Source organism: Bombyx mandarina, chromosome 03 (assembly GCF_030267445.1).
Source record: "Bombyx mandarina strain Sakado chromosome 03, ASM3026744v2".
NCBI classification, from domain to species: Eukaryota; Metazoa; Arthropoda; class Insecta; order Lepidoptera; family Bombycidae; genus Bombyx; species Bombyx mandarina.
The window spans coordinates 6,075,896-6,101,541 of NC_143210.1; the positions used below are offsets into that span (position 1 = coordinate 6,075,896).

General features: G+C 36.7%; 1 protein-coding gene and 1 long non-coding RNA gene across 8 annotated transcripts in view; one reads left to right on the forward strand and one right to left on the reverse strand.

Moving 5' to 3' along the window:
- Pde11 (Phosphodiesterase 11) overlaps positions 1 to 25,646 on the forward strand; it is a 287,160-nt gene that overhangs the window by 203,268 nt on the left and 58,246 nt on the right. For all 7 annotated transcript variants that reach the window (XM_089739681.1, XM_089739689.1, XM_028184225.2 and 4 more), the window contains 2 exons: positions 5,374 to 5,519; positions 21,395 to 21,545. In XM_089739681.1, coding sequence (XP_089595807.1) covers positions 5,374 to 5,519; positions 21,395 to 21,545 — 297 coding nt within the window. The remainder of the gene's footprint in view (positions 1 to 5,373; positions 5,520 to 21,394; positions 21,546 to 25,646) is intronic.
- The window catches only part of LOC149503272 (uncharacterized), a 394,089-nt gene that overhangs the window by 174,885 nt on the left and 193,558 nt on the right, over positions 1 to 25,646 (reverse strand). The window lies entirely within an intron of this gene.

Genomic DNA, 25,646 nt, shown 5'->3' on the forward strand with positions numbered 1-25,646 from the left:
TTCCTTCTGTTTTTGGCTTCTCTCAGGGCGGTCGCAACAGAGAGTCCAGTGAACGCAGTTACCGAACCTGACAAACGGCTTGGCAGCCGGCCGGCGGGTCTTTTCCCTTCTACCTTGCCCACTACAGCCAATTTTTCAAGATTGTCTGGTGGTCGCCGAGCAATGTGACCAAAGTAACCAAGAACCTTCTGGTAGCAAATCGTTGACAGTCTCGTTTCTATGCGAAGTTGCTCGAGGACAGATTTGTTTGTTCTCTTGGCGGTCCACGGTATGCGGAACATTCTTCGCCAACACCACATCTCGAACGCTTCTATTTTTTTCCGCTCTGTTGTTCGATACGTCCACGACTCCGTAATTCTCTCGGCGATTCTACACATAATAAATACAAAGAACATAATAAAATCTGAAACAAAGAACAAAGGTGACGTCTGAGAACGATATATAGGTATCAAGTAACGCGCCAAGATTTAAAGTTGCAACAAAGAGGAGTACAGTCATAATGGTAGCTTAATGGCGTCTACTCGTAGTCTGAGCATTAAATGTAATTGATATTGATGCCCTCATATAACCGAAGCATGTACGTAACGGTGGGTAAAAATCGATTTACGTTATCAAACAGTTTGAATTTCGACACTAAAACCTCTAAAACTAACGTCGAACGTAAAATATGATCCTTTATGTCAAGGTTACGTATTATATCGGAGAATTGGCATCGGTTTGCTGTCATTATCTTTCTTTGGCTCTGGTCCGACGAATGGTGTACATTTATCTTGATCTACACTTACTTCTGGTTGCTTTTGTGTTCTATTGTCGGCTACAATGTTGAACCGGTCATTATTTTTCTTGATATATACGCATCACGTAACAGTTCTTGAATTAATTTAACGTTTAAGAGTAGCCGAACATGGATTAATGCAGGGCACGTCACGGTTTCGGAAAAACGAAATGAGCCGGCGGCGTACGCAGGCGTACATGGTACAAGATGACATTTCCAGTAGCGGTGTATCGTTGTTTTTGTCGGTTGTCGATTCGTTCGCATTTGATAAACAAGCTTCAGTACACTTGCACTGATTTTGTGGGACAATTAAATACACCCGATGATTAATATTATTAAATTCTTATCTATACTTCTATATCTATACTTCTATACTAATATTATAAAGAGGAAACATTTGTTTGTTTGTTTGTATTGAATAGGCTCCGAAACTATTGAACTGATTTGAAAAAATCTGTCACTGTTTCGAAGCTACACTATTCCCGAGTAACATAGGCTATAATCTTTTTTGAAAAAAATTAGGGATCCTTACTAAAACTCCAATAATTTAACCCAAGGTGTAATAAAATTACCTAAAATATTCTTTACATTCGTTTCTTCTTTCCTGCGACAACTATTGATGGTAGAATAAAATAATGTACTACGACTTTGTAGAACACATTATTATTTACAAAAAGGGTCACAGCATATGTCTAACTATTATAGTTATGCCGCAATAAGCGTTCTTTTATTTTATAAAATAAAACGACGTCAAATATCCTTGAAATTTTTGTTAAAGAACCGAGTGGAGCCGGAGCGGGCCGCTAGTTGTTAATATACTAAGCTTTCTTATAACGTCATCGTAGTCTTTGTTTCTGTTCAGATTGAAAAAGAAAATAGCTGTTGTATTATATGACAACGAATAAAAAAAGTTCTATTATATATTCAATCTATTAGTTTTCATTGAAGTAGTAATGTTTATTTAAGCAATCACGCATGCCAATGAAATGGGAAGGACAGCGTTTGTTTTGATTCAATTGAGACAGCATTCTCGTTAGATAAACGCGATGTTATAGTGAGTACCTGGGCTTTAAAAATTACCACCACCTAGACCGCTGATTCATCCACGTGACCAATTAAATAAAACACTACATAAATGGATATAAATTTAGATTTAGATTTGCTTACCGCAATCAAACGAAAAATATTGAAAGCGTCTTCTTTCATTCTTCAATTTTGTCATCTGAATAAATGAAAATACTTTTATTCCTGTTTTGAAATTTGTAACTGAAGCTTTGTCCGTAACGAGGTTTCGCTACTAGCTGCGGCCAAATTCGATTGGTTGAGTTATTAAATAACGTTTCCACGTAGTCGAACCTTTCCGAAGGCTTCCTGGTTCAGTGGGGCGTCACGATCGGCCCGGATCGTCGATAATTAATCATTTCGTGTAGGTGGCGTACTGCTAATATAAATTGATGCGGGAAGCTAAATTAATGTCAAGCTCGTGTTCTGGATAAATCTTAATCACTAAGGCTAGTTCATTTGTTTGTCAAAACATTTGTCGTTAGCCCATAATTTAATTCTCGTAAGGTCATCATTGATTGGCTTAGATTGCTATTTTCTTTTCATTTTGATTTAGAGGTCATGCGCCGCCAGCCACATTGAGATATGAGGTTGAAGTTTTAATTGCATTATACAATGATTGTCCTCCTCCTTTCCTCTAAGCGGATTCGATTGCTTCCCCGCAGATATACTAAGGTAACGTTGATGCTAAGTCTCCAATGGACCCGTTAGTCGCCTATTATAACACCGATGGGAAGAGATAGGGTGGTGCTATCGTAGGTCGTACACGTGAAGCGATGCTTTAAGGGATTGTTGATTTTTCAGAGAGCTCTTTACTTTTTCACTTAGAGTTTGATTCCTCCTTGCATCGTATTCCTCACTGCTGAGGGTCGTGACCATCCTTTTGTATCACCTTCGCACGCACGATCTTTCTCCATTTATTCTTGTCTCTGGCGGTGTGGAGGGCGTTGTGAAATGTCGAATCAAGAGCGGTGCGGATCTGGTCGGAACAACGTATTTGGCTGCGCCCCCGAGGTCTTTTCCCATCCACCTTACCGGTCACGATGAGCCTCTCGAGATTGCTACCATCCTTCCGTGCAATGTGACAGAAGTATTCAAGGACTCTGCGTTGACACTCGGATGACAGCCGCGAGGAGATTTTGAGTTCTTGCCAAATTGATACGTTAGTCCGAAATGCTATCCACGGAATACGGAGCATCTTTCTCCAGCACCACATCTCAAGAGTTTTGAAAATTTTTTTTATTGCTTAGATGGTTGGACAAACTCACGGCCCACCTGTTGTTAAGGTGTTTACCGGAGCCCATAGATATTTACAACATAAATGCCGCCACCGACCTTGAGATAAGAGTTCTAAGCTCTCAGTATAGTTACAACGGCTGCCGCACCCTTCAAACCGAAACGCATTACTGCTTCATGGCAGAAATAGCCAGGGTGGTGGTGCCTACCCGTGCAGACTGACAAGAGATTCTACCACCAGTAGATACGCAAATTATAATTTTGCGGATTTGGTTTTTATTACACGATCTTATTTCCTTTACCGTGGAAGTCAATCGTGAACATTTTTAAGTACGTATTTCATTAGATAAATTGGTACCCGCCGGCGGGATTCGAACACCGGTGCATTATTGCTAGATACGAATGCACCGGGACGTCTTATCCTTTAGACCACGACGACTATGTAAAAGTTTGGTTAAATGTTAGTAATATACAGCTTAGAATAAATATAAATCTGTCTATTTCGCATTATCGATTGTGTGTTGCATCGATTAAATAAATAACGAATACGCAAACGGTAACGTGAAACACCACGATTACAAACGGTATGTTTTTTTATTTTTTTTTTATTGCTTACATGGTTGGACGAGCTCACAGCCCACCTGGTGTGAAGTGGTTACTGGAGCCCATAGACATCCACAACGTAAATGCGCCACCCACCTTGAGATATAAGTTCTAAGGTCTCACGTATAGTTACACATAGTCGGTTATGTTTGACGTTGTTTAGCGTAACCGACAAGAGAAAATTTGCGAATACCGATTGTTTATTTAATATACTAACGTAGTCTCGATGTGTTCGCACGTGTTATTCACATGTCGATTATTCGATTTGTGCGTTGCGAATTATATTTCTTTTATGATAAATATTCGGCGTGAAAGATCGGCGCCGGAAATTAGTTCGGATATCATATTTAGGTCGAGATACATACGTCCCTACGTGAATAGACTGTTTCCTAACAACTACAATGGACCACGTAAATAATTCGTTGCGAAATAAGAATAGTATATTAGTACCTTTTTTATTGTAATAGATGAACTTGCGGCCGTAAAATGCTTGAGACATGAGGTCGAAATCTCAATTATGTTGTATGATGACTGCCTCACCTTTCAAATAAAAAAACACGATTGCTTGGCGGCAAAAATAGGCAAGGTAGTATTACATGGCTTACCACCAATACTTCCGGTCGAAATTATTAATCATAAATCTTATTCAACAAAGGCTTGTGGAGAGTACTTAACGGTAGGCAGCGGCTTGGCTCTGCCCCTTGCATTGCTGAAGTCAATGGGCGACGGTAACCACTCACTATCAGGTGGGCCGTATGCTCGTCTGCCTACAAGGGCAATCAAAAAATAATTAAGGAGTTTCCGTAGGAAATAAGTTTTTTTTTTATTGTTTATGTGTGGACGAGCTCACAGCCCACCTGGTGTTAAGCGGTTACTGGAGCCCATAGACATCCACAACGTAAATGCGCTACCCACCTTGAGATATAAGTTCTAAGGTCTCAAGTAAGTTACAACGGCTGCCCCACCCTTCAAACCGAAACGCATTACTGCTTCACGGCAGAAATAGGCGGGGTGGTACCCACCCGGACGTACTCACAAGAGGTCCTACCACCAGTAAAGTTTAAGTTAAGTTACGTACAAGTAGGAGATAACCTGCTTAGGTGATTCGGTTCGGGGCGATCGGAGAGGCGGCGGCCGCACGGCGCGCTGTGCTTGGGAAGAATGACTTATATGATGAAGGAATAATAACATTGAAACCTACAAAGAAAAATTGGTTCACGTAATTACTATACAACTGATACATAGACTACGGCATTCGCGTTCTGATGTATACGGGTTCGACTAAGACTTCTTGTGTGGTTCAAGCTTGGTTTTGCTTTTCACGTAATGATTCTGGTATTTTTTTTTATTGCCTAGATATGTGGACGAGCTCACAGCCCACCTGGTGTTAAGTGGTTACTGGAACCCATAGACATCTACAACGTAAATGCGCCACACACCTTGAGATATAAGTTCTAAGGTCTCAGTATAGTTACAACGGCTGCCCCACCCTTCTAACCGAAACGCATTACTGCTTCACGACAGAAATAGGCGAGGTAGTGGTACCTACCCGTGCGGACTCACAAGAGGTCCTACCACCAGTGGTAACCATTTAACACTCGGTTAACTGGTCCTAGGTCGTCTTTTGAACGACAAAAGAAAAACGCGAGATTAAACCTTAAAAGCACTTTCAATTATGCTCAATTCTGTTGTCATAGGTGAAGGACATCTGTAACGAGCTCGAAGTACGTGTATTGTGCCACAAGATTCTACAGAACGTGTCAATTTTACTCGACGCCGACAGGGGTTCGCTTTTCCTTGTACAGGGAGAAAGGGCCTCGTCTCCACACCCGCAAAATGGAAGGTAAGCGTTAATTGGTTAATTATCATCCACCTATGTTACCTATGAAATGTAATCTCAGAAAATTTGGGCCTGTTTCAAGAGCCATTGATCTCTGTACATTGCTTTTATTAACCGACTACCATTGTAAAAAACTAGCTCTGTGTGCTTAGTGCGAGTTTTTTAGCGTTATCGATAGCGTAAAAGTTAACGCAATTTGGTATGCAGTTGGAACAGCGCCCCTAGCGGCAAACGTACGCAAACGATCCCGTTCCATACAAATATGAGCTAACTTTTACGCTATCGAGAACGTTAAAAAACTCTCACTAAGCACACTGATGCTTTCACAGACGTTGGCGCGCTCTGTTCCACAGTGCGGTTTGTAATCGTCTGGTTTTGAGCGCATTTGTAACTTGAAAATGCTGCTCATTTCACCATCTATATGACTTTCAATAATTAATGTATTTATTCCAACTTTAAATTGCCGATTATCTGTCCAGGTGTGGCCACTCATACGGCTTATGTCGGTCTTCGATGCTGTAGTGTTGTTAACATTATGTGATGTATTATAGCAGAAGTACAAGTTTTTGCATGTAACAACACACCAACTCATCCAAAGCGACGATATGTCTGACAGTTCCGAATAAAGTTTCCTCCAGGGTCTCGTGTTCGTGGAATGCGCAAGAACTTTATTTCGCGTCTAAGTCTGACGTCAGTCGTCTCATGATAACTGAATTTCTCTAATTTTATTAATCTAAACACGACCGAATTCAAAGGTAGGGAACATTGATATTATTCTTAAATGTTTTTCAGTCAAATAATTCGAAATATAAAACTTTAATGCGTTTACTTTAAACTAAATTAGCGTTTACAGATATATTAAACTTCGAGGGTATTTTAAAATAAAAGAAACGACCCTACTAATAAAACATGGAAATCTAGATGAGAATTCTCACTTGAATGCAACTCGGATGGTTCGTAATCAGAATTTATAGCCTGAGGAACGGGTTTTTACGTCTGAGATGAATTCTATCATCATTTTGAACGTCTGAACCGCAGAAGCCGTATTGTATGTTATATCTTTTCTTAGGTACATACTTAAGTTTAATTTTATTGTCGTCCTACTGTCAAGCTTCTCCTAGACTTAAGTGATAACTATATGTAACCTACGCTTCTCAAACCTCGTTTGCATAAGGACATCATTCAAAACATAATCTTTCATACAAACATCTATATAATTATTAACTCCAGAGTAATTAATAAAGAATACTATTAAGAAAATAATTTTATGAAAAACATTAACAACACGAAAAATGCAAAAGGTCAAAAAAATAATAATGCAGATATCTTGAAACGTTTTAATTCCACCTATTGGTGGTGAATTTGTCACGGTTCATAATTCAATTATCGCGAGAAAGTTAAAATTAATGACCATTAACTCTATTAGGTTATGGATCTGCCAGGCTACAAATATTGATTTTATCTGCGCTCAGATGTGATTAGCATCGTAAAAATATGATTACGGCAAGGAAACGAACCTCATTCGCCAATTAGACGTCTGTAGCCAGTACCCACGTAAAACATAATTACACCTAAAGTGTCGAGACTGACTATAAAATCTATAAACGGGCTTGGCTGTTTGGTTGGTTCTTGTGATTTATTTCGCTATCCAGTGAGTGCGAATACGAATTTTTGTTTTTTTTATTATTTAATTTTAAATCAGTTTACAAGTGCATTTGGAAATTTCCAATTTAGATAAGTGAAAGTTATTTAAATTTTGTAAAGAAAAAATATTTCTGATATCCGAAGTATAAAGATTATCGCAAAGTTTGTGTTTAAAATAAAATGCAAGGGAACACAGTAGAAGATCGTTAAAATTACATTGAAAAAAAATAATATTTACAGCCCGCTTATGTTATTTTTTAAACGATTAACTTGAAGAATAATGTATAAAAGCGTAATATATATGTAAAATGAGTGAGAGTGAGAGCGAAAGTGCAGCTGTTGAAAAAAAATACATTTATGATAACTAGTGGTCCCTTGGTAGTCGAAATTCGACTATAATTAATTGAAATTATAACTTTGTACATTATTATGATTCTATTGTCAAAGACTATTATACTTTGAGATTTCACCAATACTACACTTTCATCATCATCATCATCATCATCAACAGCCCACACAGTCGTCCACTGCTGGACATAGGCCTCTCCCAATCTACACTACTGAGCCCGGTCTGCGGCTCTCCTCATCCACTTCTTGCCGGTCACCGTGCGGAGGTCATCGCGCCATCTAGCCAGGCGGCGTCCCACGTTACGTCTTCCGCTGCGCGGTCTCCACTCGAGAACCCGTCTGCTCCAGCGATTGTCAGTCCTACGGCATATATGGCCAGCCCACTGCCACTTCAGCTTCCTGACTCTTTGAGCTATGTCGATGACTTTAGTTCTCTGTCGAATAATCTCATTCCGGATTTTATCCTTCAGAGAAACTCCGAGCATGGCTCTTTCCATGGCTCGCTGAGCGACTTTGAGCTGACGGACCAACCGTACTGTGAGTGTCCACGTTTCGGCTCCGTAAGTCATTACCGGTAGGACGCACTGGTTAAAAACTTTCGTTTTCAGGCACTGTGGTATGTGCGATGTAAAGACTCCACGCAGTTTGCCGAACACTTTAGACAAATATTAATAAAGGCAAACAATATTAATCTATTGTCAAACAAAGTTTTTGCTTCACGTATCTATTTTATATTTCTATTTCTTCTTTATTGTACACCAAAAAACAAATAAACAGTGCGATACATTAAACACAAAAAAGTACAATTGGCGTATACACGTATTAATATATAGTTTACATAAATGCCATATATTCCTGGATTGTCGAAACATTTTCAGTTTTATTTTCGTACGCCATTCAAGGTAATGGGAATTAAAGCTCGCTGAACGCTAGATGCATGACACTCTAACAAATCCAGCATCCGCCCAAAGCACAAAAGCACTCGCAATATTTCCTCGTCATTGCGCGTTCTTTTTTTCTCTCGAGTTTCGTTCATCACAACTGCCACCGCTATGAGGTTTCTGCGAAATGGAATTTCAACATCGGAATTCATTTTTTAACGTATACAGTCGAGCGTTGCCTTCCTGCCACGACCGCAGGGCATACATTGCGATGCCACATTTTATGTAAAATGTCGTGTCTACTCCAGACAAAGTGAATTCAAAGTTGACGCGAGTGAACTGGCTACACAAAGGTTCATAACTTGTAAAGGTTAATGCGCTCGAAGCTAAACTTAATCTATACATATAAATAAAATTAGAGTGTCTGTTTGTAGTATTGAAATAACCGCTTTTTACTACATGCATAATATGAATATGTCTACGGTACATACACCAAAATAACATTAATGTCTGTTTGTTTGTTCCGGCTAATCTCTGGAACGACTGGACCGATTTTGATGATACTTTCACTAATAGGTAGCTGATGATATAAGTTGTAACTTAGGCTACTTTTTTTTAGACTAGCTTCGCCCCGCGGCGTCACCCGCAGTTATTGTCGTACCGCGCGAAACATGGCGTGCTTCGCCTATCAATAATAATATTTAATGTTTCCGAAGCGAAGCGAAGGCGGGTCGCTAGTACTTTAATAAGTTGCTGTCACATGCAGAAGCAATCTATGTTTTTGTATGCGACAACCAAAAAAACTAGTTTTAATGTTCCTCTTATACAACGATATTGATCAGTTTTTGACATTCATTATTATTTATTGTATATTGTTTCCTAAGTATAAGGATATCTTAATATCAAAGTCATTTTTCGAACGCTTTTGGATAAAGAGTTGAGGCTTGAAGTCCTCATGTCTCAAGGAGGATGGCGATTCACGTTGTCTCGATGTCTATGGGTACAGATGATCATAATGAGGACGGTGTTCTCTTTCACGTATTTATACAAAGTCCACAACGCCGCTTATACTGATGTCTAATATTTCTTTGGGGTTTCGCGCATTGTACACATATTTAATACTTGTGGCGGTAGCTATGATACTACACAATATATTTGACATAATATGCCTGAATCTCGCTTACGAAATTTTCAAGATAAGCTTGCATTATATATACAAGTTCCGAACAACAAAATTAGGACCCACTGAGTTTCTCGTCGGATCTTCTCAGTGGGTCGCGTTTCCGATCCGGTGGTAGATTCTGCGAAGCACTGCTCTTGCTAGGGTCAGTGTTAGCAACACTCTGGTTTGAGTTCCGTGAGCTCGCCTACACACGTTAGGGTGAAGATGAAATAGCCTCTCAAGGTTATCAGTACAGGTAGGAAAAAAAAACATTAGGATTGGCAGTATACTGAGCAAGATCACCCGCTCTCTAGAAGATCTTCCCTTAGTCTTCATCCCCAAATATTTAAAGATCAAATATTTTAAACTGTTGGTACTAATGGACGACTAGAAAACTCCGTAGTAGTTACGAGCAATAATAAAAGCGAGATGGAACCTAAAAATTGTTTTAATTATTTCTGATGTCTGTTTTAATGTCAGTATTTAACCGTCGGTTTGGTCATAAGCTCTATCACAAACACTAAGAGCAATAGATACAAAAAGAGACTTATATAACTGAAACATGGAATATAAACAGAAACTATTAGTCGGGAATAGGAAATAAAGTTTTTACACACCATACCCATAGGATTTTTTCTCTGATTGTAATGGCCAGCCCGGCATTTTGTCTTCCTGTCTTAGTAGACCGTAACGGCAGGAATAAAACAAGAAATACACAGGACATCGTAAACAATGGACATTGTTAGGATTTCCGACCTGCTGACGTTTGTAAAGCATTTTGTAAACGTTAATTCTTCTTTTATTTGTTTTTGTTTTTTTTTTTGTACCTTTGTGAATCATAGCTACCTTGCGGAGAATTTTGTGGATGCGAAAAATCTTGACCTAATCCATTTACAAACTACTTACCTATAACACTTATGTTTATAATGCAAGATTGTTTATATATCGTTGATACAAAATCCAATAAACAACAGTAACAATGTCGGTATTTTACGGGCTTAATAGTTTTACGTACAAAATTTCAAATAAAATCAATTAGCTACTTACTGACTACTGCGTTCAAGAATGAATTTGCTCTTTTTTTACATTTTGGTTTGCTCGAGTTGTTCACACCTAAGCACTACGCGAGTTCGATCGCATTTGTTTTGTTTAACGTCTATCTCGCTTTTAAAATCGAAACCGTATGCTTAGTGCGAGTTTCTTAACGTTCTCGACACCGTAAAAGTTAAGCCAATTTCGTATGCAATTGGAACAGCGCCCCTAGCGGCAAACGTACGCAAACGATCCCGTTCCATACAAATATGAGCTAACTTTTACGCTATCGAGAAAGTTAAAAAACTCGCACTAAGCACACAGCGCGCTAATAGACAAAATATTAGTGCACTCTGGTAGAGGCGCTCACAGTACGTCTTATCACTTATTAAATTTAATGATACGGTGGACGAGCTCACGGCTCACTGGTATTAAGTGGTTACCGGAGCTCATAGATATCTACAACTTAAATGTCGTCACCTTGAGATATGAGTTGTATGGTCTCAGTTTTTACAGTACAACGGCTGTGCTACCCTTCATATCGAAACGCATTACTGCTTCATGGTAGAAATAGGCAGGGTGGTGGTACCTATATGTACGCGCTCACAAGACGTCCTACCATCAGTAATTACGCAAGTTGCCATCAGTAATTTTGCGGGTTTTTTATTTTTACTACACGATGTTATTCCTTCACCATGGAATTCAATCCTGAACATTTGTTAAGTACGTATTTCATTAGAAAAATAAGTACCTACCTATCTGCTTGATTCGAACACAGGTGCATCGCAAGATACGAATGCACCGGACGACTTATTAACTATATTAAGGGCTTTCTTACATGCCATCGTTTCTTCATGCTGAATATTCGGCCATGGCCCACCCGTTAATAAGAGGTCACCCACAGTCGTGTAATACGAAACTTGTCGAAATTCTGGAATTTGAAAGCCAACATAGTCGTGTCATGCGTTTCAAATATATCAGACATCTTGGCTTGCTTAAATCACTTCGGCGTGTCCTACTTTAATTGGTTGTACCGTTATATTTCAACTCTCTGGTTGTACCAGTAAAAAACATAGAGTCCAGCTAGAGTGTACTAAGGCTAATTTAAATTTGTTAAGTTTGATACCAAAAATAGCTCAAGTAACTTGAAGTACGATCCAAGTTTAAATTAATTTGCGTCTGTACAAATTTGAAGTCTACTTGGCAGCAAACAGTGATGTCCAAAGTAAGTCTTTTTTGTTATTCCACGGTGAAGGGTACTGAGAAATTTGGAAAATCCCTCTTTTTTTTTACTAATCCGTTTTGCACAAAGGTTGGCAAAATTTACGATTCAACGAAGGTATTTTATTTTTATTTTTTTAGTCTCTATTCGTTTTGTTGAAAGGTAGAAATGTATTTCGAAATACAAACAAAATTCACTTTTATATGTGCGAATGCTTTTCACATGTTAATGGCCTACGCGACGTTTCGGGGTAGTTTATTCTTTATTACTGCAGAGTTTTTAACTACAGTGAATGAGTTTTAAATTCTAAATTCTTTTAAAACAGTACCAAACTGACTTACTTTTTTTCCTACCTATTGCAAGTTGGTAATGAGAGCTATACCCATAAGCTTCATCACATAACTAATCATTAACTAATTTCTTGGTGTGTAAGTTGCTACTAAAATATATAGTAAATAGGCTGTTATCCGTGCCTTCGTCAACGTGGTCAAAGAAAAGCGTCAGTTTAGTTTCCCTTGGGAATTAGATGTATGTTCGGGATAAAAGGTAGCCTACGTCACTCTCTTGACATAACACTATCACTTAAACAATATGTCAACCCTTTGCTTCGTTTCGATGTGAAAGAACAACAAACAAAACAAAAACCGCTTTCACACGTATAATGTTAGTGTAAAAGTATGGATATGGATATCCCCCTGAAGATTCTGTTGGAATTGGTTGAAGATCAAATCTATACTAATATATAAATCTACAGTGGTTTTTACGGATGTTCCGTTATAACTACTAAACCATGAATCCGATTGACTTGAAACTTGGTATCTATGTAGAAAATACATGTACTTAATGGATAGGCTAATATTTATGTGAGTGTTGGACTCCCTACACGGGCATTAATGATGAGAATCTTTTTGGTGATAAAAAATAATAATGTTAATTTTAAATGCCCAGCGAAGCGGACGGGTACAGCTAGTAAATAATAAACTAGTTAGGCTGAGTGTTCAACTAAATGCGCTAGTACTTCCGACTGACACATAAATTCTATTTGTTTCCCAACAGAACTGTCAACGAACTAAAACACATTCGAGAACATTCGATGCTTGGAATATTTCATGAACTACCCGGCCCTATCTTCTTTAAACAGAGACTGTTCAGTAATGCACACAAATGGTTTAGCTAAGTCCCTTGAGGTTGGCTCCCGAAGATAAATTTGTTTTCCCTTTGGGCTGGCGACAAAACGTCCCCGACGGCTACTTGCAATGTCAATGTAAGATTTAATATACGCTTTCGATCTTTGAGAGCTAGTCCATGTGTATTTTATTTACAAGAGAATAAATAATGTTAGGGATATCGTACTTTTTTGGTATTTGAATGCCGTGCTCATTATTTTTTTTGGATTGTCTATAATTTAATACAGCTATAGAAAGATGACATAGGAACGCACATACGCAAATTTTTAACAATGTCTATGAACCCAGATTAATCGATTACCATAAATTTTAATTGCCTACTAAACCTTCGTTCTTTTTTTAATTGAATAAAAAAATAAAAACACAATTTAAAGATGAAGTTTGCTATAAATTATACATCAAAATACACGGCTTTTACTCCGAGAAACATAGAAAATGCTCGGATTTATTTCATGGCAATATTCCTTTTACCATGCGGCTTAGCATATTGCATCGTGACTTCAACAAGTGCTTACAACGTTAAATGTTTTGGACATGTTGTTTATGTACCTATATAATGTAGTAATTTGGATTTTGAGACTATGTACGCCGTGTATTGGAGATTTCTATACAAAACGTGTTAAATGCGTGTCATCTCTAGAATGTTCTAACAAGGAGACCTTACCTAATTTGTTAATAGCTAGCATACGGCGGTTTTATTAATAAATTCTTATTACACAATTTTTAACTGACATAATTCCTTAGGTGAGCACTAAATAGATTTTTTCTATCTTCTATTCTATCGAAAACGAAATCTCAATAGTAAAGGAACCTTCACTCTCAATTATATTATTAGAGGTGCGTACAATTAGTGCTCGTGCTATGCTTTCTATATTAAATTTGTATTATTATCTCACTTGTAGGGTTTGCAGTCTTAAAGATGTCAGTATCTAAACATGTTCAGCTTATTATGCTGACTGGCACTTATGCTGAACTCGAATTAATTGATCCAAAAGCTCATTAGTTTTTGTCATTGGTGCATTGGCGGCACATTTACTGGTGGTAGAACCTCTTGTGAGTCCGCACGGGTAGGTACCACTACCCCGCCTATTTCTGCCGTAAAGCAGTTATGCGTTTCGGTTTGAAGGGTGGGGCAGCCGTTTTAACTATACTTGAGACCCTAGAACTCATATCTCAAGGTGGGTGGCGCATTTACGTCGTAGATGTCTATGGGCTCCAGTAACCACTTAACACCAGGTGGGCTGTGAGCTCGTCCACCCATCTAAGCAATAAAAAAAAAAAAATCTAATGTTTCTGAATTTTAATGTATTAGTCTACAAATCCGTTTTCAAAGAAAATTCATTATTCATTCGTTCCCACAGCAGTAACGCAACAAAATACGCTTACGTTTTTAAAGAAAATAACTAAGTTCAAACTTTAAGTTTTAATTAAATACTGCGGCTTCCGTCGGTCTAACAACTATTTGAGTCGAAGTATGTACAAAGTTGTTTAGCTCTGTGGTGCGTTTAAAGTTCTTGACCGCGTCGGTGCGGCGGCGTCGGTAAGAATGTTCTAGAAATAATCTCATGAAACCTTTTAATTGAAACTGGTTTGTATCGTGTTTTGGATATGTTGGCCCTTTTATGTCCCAGTTACAGGATCGCATGGTAATTTGGGTACATAATACGTATTATTATATTGAAGTTTTTTTTTTGCAGCCTAAATTGGCTTCTTTTGTACTAAATGGTATGAATTTAAATAGAAAACATGTTATGGTATACTGCGTCTCTTGAAGAATTTTAAGTATCTGTTTTCGGGTACTAGTATTATTTGGGTTTCTGAAATATGCATAGTAATTTTTTCATAGTTTCTCGCCGGATCTTTTCAGTGGGTCGCGTTTCCGATCCGGTGGTAGATTCTGCGAAGCACTGCTCTTGCTAGGGTTAGTGTTAGCCACGACGTCAGGTTTAAGCTCTGTGAGCTCATCTACTAGGTAAGGTTAGGCTGAAATGGTTTGTAAATACTATAAGCTTAGGTAGGAAAAAAAGGCTCGGAATTCAGCTTATACTTACTACTACTATACTGTTACTATAGTTGAGGATCTGAAACATAGGTAATTTACAATGATGCCTTTTGAAAACTTCTATTATATTCAATACAGGACTGCGCAGTAACAAAATTAGAGATTTATTAACATTGTAAGTGTTTAACTATTCAGGTGATATATAGTAGGCTAAGTCCCTACCAAATTCTGTATGCATATTTAAAAACATTTGGAATTGTACCTCACAGTACTACAGTTTACACAAGTACCAAATATACCATTCATAACAACAGTTCCTGAATGTATTAGTTCCATATTAATTATTCATAGTATTTTGATCGTTATCGTATAGTTTTGGTGAGTCTTATATGTACTTTTTTTTGTGGGAATAAACAATAACATAATCCTACAAGCTGCTTAAGTTTACACATTCGATTTAATTATTTAGCAACTTGTCTCGAGTCGTGGAATTGGCGAATCCTTAGCCTGTTTTCACGATCGGAATTGCTGTGATAAAACATGTATGATAAAAAATGATATTCTTAAAAAATTGTACGTCTTTAAATCGCCATCGGGAATTGGAATCGATTTGAGCAAATGAACTGCAATTATTTTATGTTGATACAGGTCTTTGTTTTGTCAAATTTATTTAATACTAGCTGACCCGGCTGACTTCGTAGTGCCTCAGTCGATAAATAAAAGAACTAAGCTTTTGTATAAAATAAACTTAAAAAAGGAAAAACAAATTTGTTATTTGTTATTTAATTCCGAGCATTTTCATATTTATCTACCTTTTAAACCTTCTCTGGACTTCCACAAATAATACAAGACCAAAATTAGCCAAATCGGTCCAGCCGTTCTCGAGTTTTAGCGAGACTAACAAACAGCAATTCATTTTTATATATATAGATTACATAGAACAAATTACTTTTCTTTTTGATAATCGAATTTTACTGGTATTGTTGTAGTCCTAGGGTACCCCGCTGGTACATAGGGCCCTCACAAGTTGTCTCCACTTTACTCTGTCTTGCGCTTGCTCCTTGACATCACTCCAGGTCACGTTGGCAGTCCTCATCTCACTCTCTACGGTGCGTCGCCAAGTGTGTACAGGGCGACCAGGTCTTCTCCTGCCAAGCGGTTGCCACTCAAACGCGATTGATGCTGCGTTGACTCCGCTGCGCCGTAGAGTGTGTCCTATCCAACGCCATTTCCGATGAGCAATGTCTTGCGCGATGGGATTTTGGTCGCATTTAGTCCAAAAGTCTTTATTAGAGATAGTGACTGGCCAGAATATGCGGAGTATCGACCTCAAGCACTTATTTACAAATACCTGCAGTCGGTTCGTGAGTGTCTTGGTCACTCTCCAGGTCTCACATCCGAACAGGAGAACACTCTTGACAATGGAGTCGAACAGGGTCAGCTTGATCCGACGAGTCATGACGCTTGACTCCCAGATTGGTTTCAACTGCGCGAAAGCACCCCTGGCTTTCCTAATTCGTATCTCTATCTATTTTACTGGTATTAATTATGATAAATTTTAAACACATACACACCGCTTTTTTGCTTGTTGAATTCGTTATCTTCATTGTATTATTGCACATTCATACGATTTATTGTTCGGTTGGCCTTTCGTGAATATGTTACACGGATGAAATCTCTAAAACGTTTGTGCCGGGGTAATACAAATTACTCTGTCAAGCCGGGGACAAGGCCAAGGGCTTTATATCAAGGGAGAAGTCAAACATTTTATGTTCGCTTTCAGAATGTATTGCCTAACGTTTGGTACATGAATAACACATAATCAATGTGTAATAAAACGATACTAGTAGTCCCGCAGTAGTCGAAACTCGACTATAATTAATTGGAATTGTAAGTTTGCACACTATTATGTTTGTATTTTATACTTCTATAATCACAAATTTCGCCAAGACTACACTATAAAAAATATTAACCAAGACAAACAATTTATTCTCAATTTGACAACAGACGTCAAGAACAAAAGTTTGACAATAAATAGTATGCATGCGTGTGTGCATCAAATACATGGTATGTAGTGTGTGTAATGTTTTCTTTATTGATTTAATGTGTCTTTTATGCATTATTTAAAAAAAATATTAACATTATGCACTTCTTCTCTATATTCTCTAGAAGAGTGGAAAATTTCATACTCCTCCGTCCGCGCAATTTTCGTAAAAAGGGGTACAAAGTTTTTGCTCCACGTATTAATATATAGATAACTGAAGCAAGATCCCTAGGATGTCAATGTAAACTTGTCAGTATTTGTTGTATAATGTAGTTTATAGTTTTTAACGGTGTGTTTGTGAGACTTTAATACACGATTATAGATATTTATGTCCCGTCCTGGGGCTTAATGGTTGTTTGGAACGACATTCAGGCATATTTAAACCTAATTTTACGGTTTAATCTCTTTAAATATTTTCATTCTATCATTTCTGATGTTTCTTAAAATGAATATGTTCGATTTTTTTATTAAACCATTGAAATAAGTCGCCCAGATACCGTCATTAAATTGAGATCTTGATTTTTGTATTGGGTTTTATTACTCGATTTATCACTAAAAAGAATCAATTACACGCATAACAAGTGAAAAAGACCCAATTTTCTCGGAACCATCCTTTAAAAACATCCGTTTGAAGTCAGCTGTGTATACAACAACGAACAGATGCTCGCTTGGCACGCTAAACCCTTATATTTACGCCCAATGTAAATGAAGAATGTCACTAAAAAAAAATCTCGTTTTATATACCGAGTACGTATTTTACGATTATATTCATTACGGCCAGGATGAGAGCCGAGCGGGCTATTGTTAATAAAATTGCACCTTGATAATTTACGATTATTGGCTAGTACTAGGAGTGGTCCGCGGCTTTACCCTTTAATTTTGTATCATTAACACGTTGAAAGCTTTTCGACTCACCGGTGGGCTGAGCGTACTATATATACCATTCGGACCAAGCCAAAATCAGGGAATCATTCTAAAATTTATAAAATGCGATAATTTGCACGCTAGATAAAAATTAACGGCTTTTCCTGTCTAGGTTTTGAAATATTCTAAAAGGCTATATTATATAATCTTGGTAAAAACAAGTTGGTTTCTATTTGATTTAAAAACCACGCCGTTCGGTTCGGCTAAAGGACCACGCGTAAAATAAGGCTCACCGGTGACCACCGTGGAATAAATGAAAATACTCGACTTTTCATATGGCGTTCAACATGTTAAGATATTGATACTTATCTTCTTTCACGTAGCGACTGTTCGAAATGATGGGATAAACTATGGGCCGAAGAGTGACGAGGAGTGTAAAATGATATAGAATAGAAAGCTCATTTTAAAACTAATTAATGCACACAACACTATTTAACGGGTTCTTACCTCGTTTTTTACATGAATTGGGGATATTTCGGCGTTGTTCCAAGCGCTATTGTTACGGGTACACTAATACCACAAAAGTTGTGTAATGTAGATAGCCGAGAAAGTTTAAAATAGAAATTCCCGCTATTGAACATCACAATCCAAACGCAAGCATTTGTTGTACTTGACCATATCCGAAAAAAACGGAGGTTAATTTCAAGTCATAAATTTATCGCGAGTAATTTTGTCGGAACATCTAATGCGTTACAAATCTTAACGAAAAACAACTGTGTTAACAGTTTTAACATTAAAAAGACTACGAAACCTTACGAACTTTATCCATACGTTTGCTATTCCTGTCGTTTGCCACACATTTCACGAAGAAAGAAAAAAAGCACATAATACTTTATTATCGCCTCTTACTTTACAACATTTTATTTAAAAACAAGCCTCCATCGTTATTGTAAGCATTTTTCTGTAAATTGAATTCCTTTGGTGTATTTCCTTCGTATATGCTAATCTGATCGATTGTGGAACTAAGGATTTTTTTGAATGAATGTAATTTTCCTGAAAATCCAGTGCAACACCCGTAACTAAAAGCTTTTAGAGATCTTTTCTATTTAAGAATTTCGAAAAATTCTACTTTGCCGAATAAAATGAAGCGTACACAACTATACGACACTTAAGTACTTGCCGGAGGCATTTTCTTGAGTTTCATTGGTACTGAATAATGTACGTCGAATTTCTACTTAAGTCAAGGTTTCGTGACGGAAATCTTTGATATCATCGCCCACAAAAATGTTGTCGTCGTTACTTTGTAGCGTATCAGCAGCCATACATATTATATGTATGTACATGTAAAAACTTTTGTTTTTAAAATCTACTTGTAGAATGGGCCCCTAATTGCTCTTTTTAAATTTTTGATTTGATTTTAATTTGATCGTTACAAAATTTCATAGGATCCAAGGCTGAATTAATGTTTTTTTATTGCCCTTGTAGGCAGAATTGTTTGAGATGATACCATCATCTCGTTTTTATCATCACAACGCCTGCCACCGGAGTAGAGTTCATCCATACTACCTATAACCACTGCGGTCATTCACAGTGCGTTTCCAGAGATTTTTTTGCCACGTACCATCCAGCTTTTGAATGAGCTCCGCTCCACAGTGATCCCGGGCGCTATGACATGTCCTTCTTCAAACGAGCCTTGTGGAGAGTATTACACGGTAGGCAGCGGCTTAGCTCTACCCCTGACATTGCTGTAGGGGCGACGGTAACCACTCACCATCAGGTGGGCCGTATGCACGTCTACCTACAAGGTCATTAAAAAAAAACATATTCGGTTCAGCCATTTCGGGAATTTGGAACATACACACGTCGAGGTTATACATACATTATTTAATAGGTTAAAATGAAAGGCTACGGTAGGCGACTACGAAATCCTTGGATTGACAATTTGGGTAATGTTCTATGCTTCGTAATCCATAATTAAGTTCATAATTCGGGTAAGCTTGATAAGGGAATGAAAAATTTACAATTTTTCTAACTGACATGGTGGTGCCCCTCACTAGGTCATGATCATGAGTTCGATTCCCATCCCACTTCGTGCTATCATTCGTGGGACGAACAACAAAATTTTTAAGATTTATTTAATACCTTTATATTTAAACATATTTAAGTAAGTACATCTTTGGTTCCTAGGAAAGGGAATCGTTCCCAAGTGACCGTGTCCTATTAAATCTTTTCTTAAATTGATTTCAAATAATCACATAATTTATTTTATATCAATTTAATCATATTATACTTTTAAGATTCAAACACACCCTGTATGTTAGACCTTATGTACTGGTAAACATATTGATCATATTAAATAGCGAGGCTTCAATTGTATACAGAGAGAGAGTAAGTAACAAGGAATTCTGAATATTGATACGCAATATCAGGTGACCCAAATACACAGCACCTTTCCTGTGTCCCAAAAAATTTGAATAATAATAAATCTTCGGGAATCTCGTGTGATCGAAAACGGTCCCCTATCCTGTAGGACATCGACATTATTGCGCTTATTTCCAATGATAAATTCATGTGCCTATACATATGTACGACTTGTAATAATTTCTCATTTTGTATGCATCAGGATTGATTTGTGTTCCATTGTTGTTGTTGTTAGCATTGAATTTATGACTCTTTATGCAATAAGATGAGTCATAACTAAACACTATTTGTCATGCAATAAATTTACATTGCTATTGGTTTATGTAATGTCTAATCGTGGGAATGTGACACGTCTGTTATTTTCTCATTCGTATTATTGGATTTGGTTTAATGAACATGTTGACATTAATTATTATAATTGAGAAAACATCCACGTTGATATTTTATAATTGTAAGTACGTCTACATACACTGCCGGATATATTAATTTACTAGAATTCCGAATACGTATGAGCGCGGTTTGGATTTAAGCTTTAGAAGGTGATATTTATTACTTTAAAATTAATATCTTTTAGTACCCATATTAAAACCCAGTGTGGATTCTCTTTCGTGTATAATTGAAAACCTTATTTAAATTATAGTTCAACATTATGCAGATAAACATGCACAAACCGTCAAACAAATAGGTAGACAGACTGTTTCCGATATTGTTGTATTTCAACAGTCCATTATTTCACTAAGCATTTGCTGCTATCAATTCTGTTAACGCATTATCAGATGATCGGATAGGTGGCTTATTAAACGGATTCGTATTACTCCGATTGGAAAATTTCTCGACAGCTTTGAAAATTCTACGTATTTTTCGTATGGCTGTTTTGTTTTGTATCACGCTTTGATAACAATAAAAATGTGGTTCGACGCGTGACCACCGCTATCTTGTCACGATTAAAATACACATTGACGTTTCAGTACTTTTTTTTTGCATGAAAAACTGACATAAAATATTCTCTTTGAAAATTATGAGTGTTATAATATTACATTTCAGCTTACAGCAAATTTACGTTGTTCTCAGATGTCTAGTGTCGAAGCTGTTCGACGTTTGTTCCAAATCGACACCGGAACAAATGGAGCAACTCGAAGAGATCAGGATTCCTTGGGGCAGCGGTATCGTGGGATACGTCGCCGAAAGTGGAGAGCCTGTCAACATACCTGATGCGTATAAGGTTTGTGGTTTTCTAATACACAGATAGGTTACGAACATTGATTGATATTTATAAAAAAAAATAGAAAATGGATGTTAAAATTGGTTTTCTTAAATGACGCTAATGCTTAATAATGTTACGCGCTGGGGTTCGGGATGAATAAAAGCGTTCCACCAAAGTACAACTTAAAACTGTATTAGCACTTAGAACACTTAAAAACTCTTAATTCACTTCTTTTGCTTCGCTTCAGGTGATCCGCTCACTGTTTCGCTTCGAATAGTTTTGCTACGTGCCATCTCTACAACGCTTTTATAGTCGATACGACATCCCTACAATTACCGAGAACATTCCTCACAAATCGAGTATTTTCGATGTGTGTTTCCTCTATCCTATAATAGATGGCGTTGTATTTCTCGAGCGTTCTAGATGTTACTAAATCCTTTGATATTAGTTTCGGCTATTCGGCGATAGATGGCGTTACTCTTACCGGCGTAACAATAATAAAAAATAAGTAACTGGAAACAAATCATGCACGGTCACCTGGCCCCAAATTAGGATTTTCTGTGTTATGGTTATCAGAGACTGACATGTACATACGTTTCAAAATGACCTATAAAACTATTCATCACCTGTTTGCCCGATGTGGTTATCGAACTCACGACCCTCGGCGGAACAATCAAGGGCTCTTACTACTGCACCATCGAGTCAGTAATATCGATGTTTGACATTAACTTTATGCTGCTGTTTTTGTGAAAAGATTTTCGTGTAAAGATATATTAAAACAGAATTGTATTTTCTTTAGTATGGTAATATGCTGGCTCGACATTCCTCAGCTTTCAGTTTGACTTACACACGACGTACAGCCTTAATTAGAAAGGAATTCCTCACAGGAAGTTTTAAGACACCATTTCGTTCCGAATTTACTTCGTTAGACGTGTTATATGGGTGAGCTTTGAAGATTTCTTTTAAAAGGCACGCCAAGTACTTGGTTTACTCGGTTAATGAGAATTTTAGTACATTCCTACAAGAATTCGTTGTAGGTATGAGCTAAAAAAAAACAATTAATATCGGGGAATTTAGGTGAACTCGATTTTGAGAGGTAAATTGAATTAATTTCGCTGCTCTAGATACGATTCCTTTGTATAACCCGCGGAATCTAGTCCAATTATGATTTACAGTAAATTATATTAGATTCCAATATTCCGAAAGATGTGTTTCGGAGGAGAAAATTTCCAAATAAATATCACTTTAAAAGTTGTTATTAATATGATGACAAAAGTGGGATCTCTAATAATAACATACACAGTTGTTGTACTGATCGTAGGCACAAAATATGTTTACGATCAACATGAAGTTGTAAAGTGAGATTGAAATTTAATCTATACCTATATATGTATACTAGTTGTATGAAAGAATAACAATCCAACAAAAGCAAAAATATTTCAGGAACATGTGTTTAGTACTGTCCGAAGACTTAAAAACCCTGAATAATGATTACCGATTACAAAATGTGTATTGAGTAATAATGCTTATATATCTTACTGGAAGTGTGTACGTGGAGAGCATTGTTACATATTTAACTCTGAGCGCAAATGGTATGTATATCTGCTCGGCAAGTTAACAATTTAAAAAAAAAGACAAATATACAACTCGTTTAAAGTATTTCCGGTCGAATAGTATTCGGTGAAGATCGTTGGTCAGAACGTGGCGTAGTAAATCTTTTACGAACTATTTTATTCATTACACGCAGGCGAGGTTTTTAAGATTTTGTGCTTCTCAAATTGTATGTGGTATGCCTTGTTATGAAAATTCCGATCACGCGATTCTCACTTTGGATCTTGTTCGTTTATAAGAGATCCTTCACACTTGAATTTTTTATTTTTATTTAGGCTAATAGGAAGAGCTCGGCACGAATCTGCAAAGTTCTCGAATAAATTAGTAATCGCTTTTTCCTAAAATAACATAAACAATGATCTACCTGGTGTTGAGCGTTTTGCGGGATCCATTGACATAATGGATTCCAATGTAAATTTCAACACTCACTTTGAGGTCGTAATATCAATCAGTACAAGTAGAGTTGGGAACAACATGGTAGACGTATATACCATAGACTGGAATAAAATCTCTTTGGTTTTCACAAAGTCGAAATTTTGGGAATTTCTTTGGTAAATTACAGGTTTGATTATTTAGTTTACCTTTAAAATTCGTATTATCCGTACGACATTTTAAATATCCACCCATCTCATGTATAGTCTTTATATGGTATCTATCAGTGCTACAAAGTTTTTGAGTTTAATAGTAATTTTTACATCATCAACAAAAATATAAAGACAGGGTAATTAATTATACCTACACTGCGGAACCTAAATTTTTACTGTGAAGAATTATTAAATTCAAGAACACTCTAAGCATGTTAAAATGATAACGAGTTTTAAATTAAAAATACACAATATTACTTACAGAATAAAACTTGTAAAATCGTATCAAAATTCATTCAATAGCTTAAACACTTAGATTAGCTTGTTGTTATTGGGATTTTTGGAAGAGGTTTTTATCGATTCGAATTAAGCTTGTCGAATTCTCTGGGTCGGAGTCAAAAGGAATCTTTACCAGTTATCGATCGTTGAGTGGGTAAAAATGTTTTGGGTCTAACCTGCTCGACCCAAATAATGGCACCATCTAACACGAAATGGACCTAACGGGATTCTCTAATGTGGCCACTTAGTAAAAAAATTGTTGTTGAATTACCAATGTGCGATTGGCGTAAAAGCTTTTTTAATATTATTTGGTTCATTTTGCTTGATGGAATTGTTTGAATCTTCTTGGATACGTTTTTTATGTTATTAAATATAGTTTTTGATTGGTATTGTATTTTTAAATATTACTAAGTATATCGAGGTAACTTTATCAGTCGAACATTAACCGTCATCCATGAATTTGTAATATATCTTGAACGTCTTACATTAGACTCTTTATCGGACAAATTATGTTAAATCGAGTATAAAGTTTGCTCGTAGATCAATTTCAGACTCGTACCTGTCAAAACTTTGCCTTTTGCCCTGTCCGTAATTGTTTGAAACGTTTCCTCTTTAATGTTGCCAAGCTACTGTTTAATGTCCTTAACGTGGTCTCGGAAATTTTCAATTCCCAAAAGTCCCTAATTTCACGGTTTACGTTTTCGATTTGAATCGTCACCGTCTCTAAAAGTTGTAATAATGTCAATTGACGTTCTTTAATTATTAATATTTTTAATAAAATAATTATGAATTATAATTACAACAGACAACATTATTAAATGCCAGTCGTTTTTAACTCGTAGAATACTGATGGTAATATTGATAGCAAAATGTAAATATGCAGATGAAAAATACTTTAAACAGCATTTTGTGACATCTACACGTATATTTTATCTTTTAGAAATATTTGTTAATATTATTATCAACTATTAATCAAAGTATAGCACATTACATTTTATATAATGACCAGGGTATTAATAGTAATTTAGAGTTACTGTTGTAGCATTCAATACATAGTCTCACTTTGATAAATTTAAATGTTGCTGATTTATAATGTTTCGTATCAACTCTTGACCTTACTTTGCATTGACAGAACGTTTTTACTTATTGTGGTAGATTAGTAGACTACCTACAGAAAGAATAAATTTTGCGATTTAAAAACAAAGTTTCATTTTAAAATAAATAATTTTAACATTTGGATCATGAAGTTCCGAAGAAAACGGAATATTTACCATTTTGGTCGTGGTGTCTTTTGAAATTCTAAAAGTTTAGAGTTGTCTTTTATTACACAACGTTGTTCTTTTAATATAAAGATCATTCGTGAACACGTGCTAGAGACGACTGGAAAAATTATAAAAATGTGTTTGTTTAAAGATGCAAAGTCGCTCTTAAAATTAATCCGGTGTTCTTAATTATTAAACAACGAGAAAGCTCACGTTGTAAAAAATAATCATTCACCGTCTAAAGAGACGTCCAAAGGGTCAAGTTGATGTTATACCTTTGACTGTGGCCCTGATTAGTATATTCGTGAAAGATCACAAACGTGCCTCGCGGCTTTCCATTGCTTTAAAATAGTAATTCATTAAGAATTAAGACTACGTTGCCA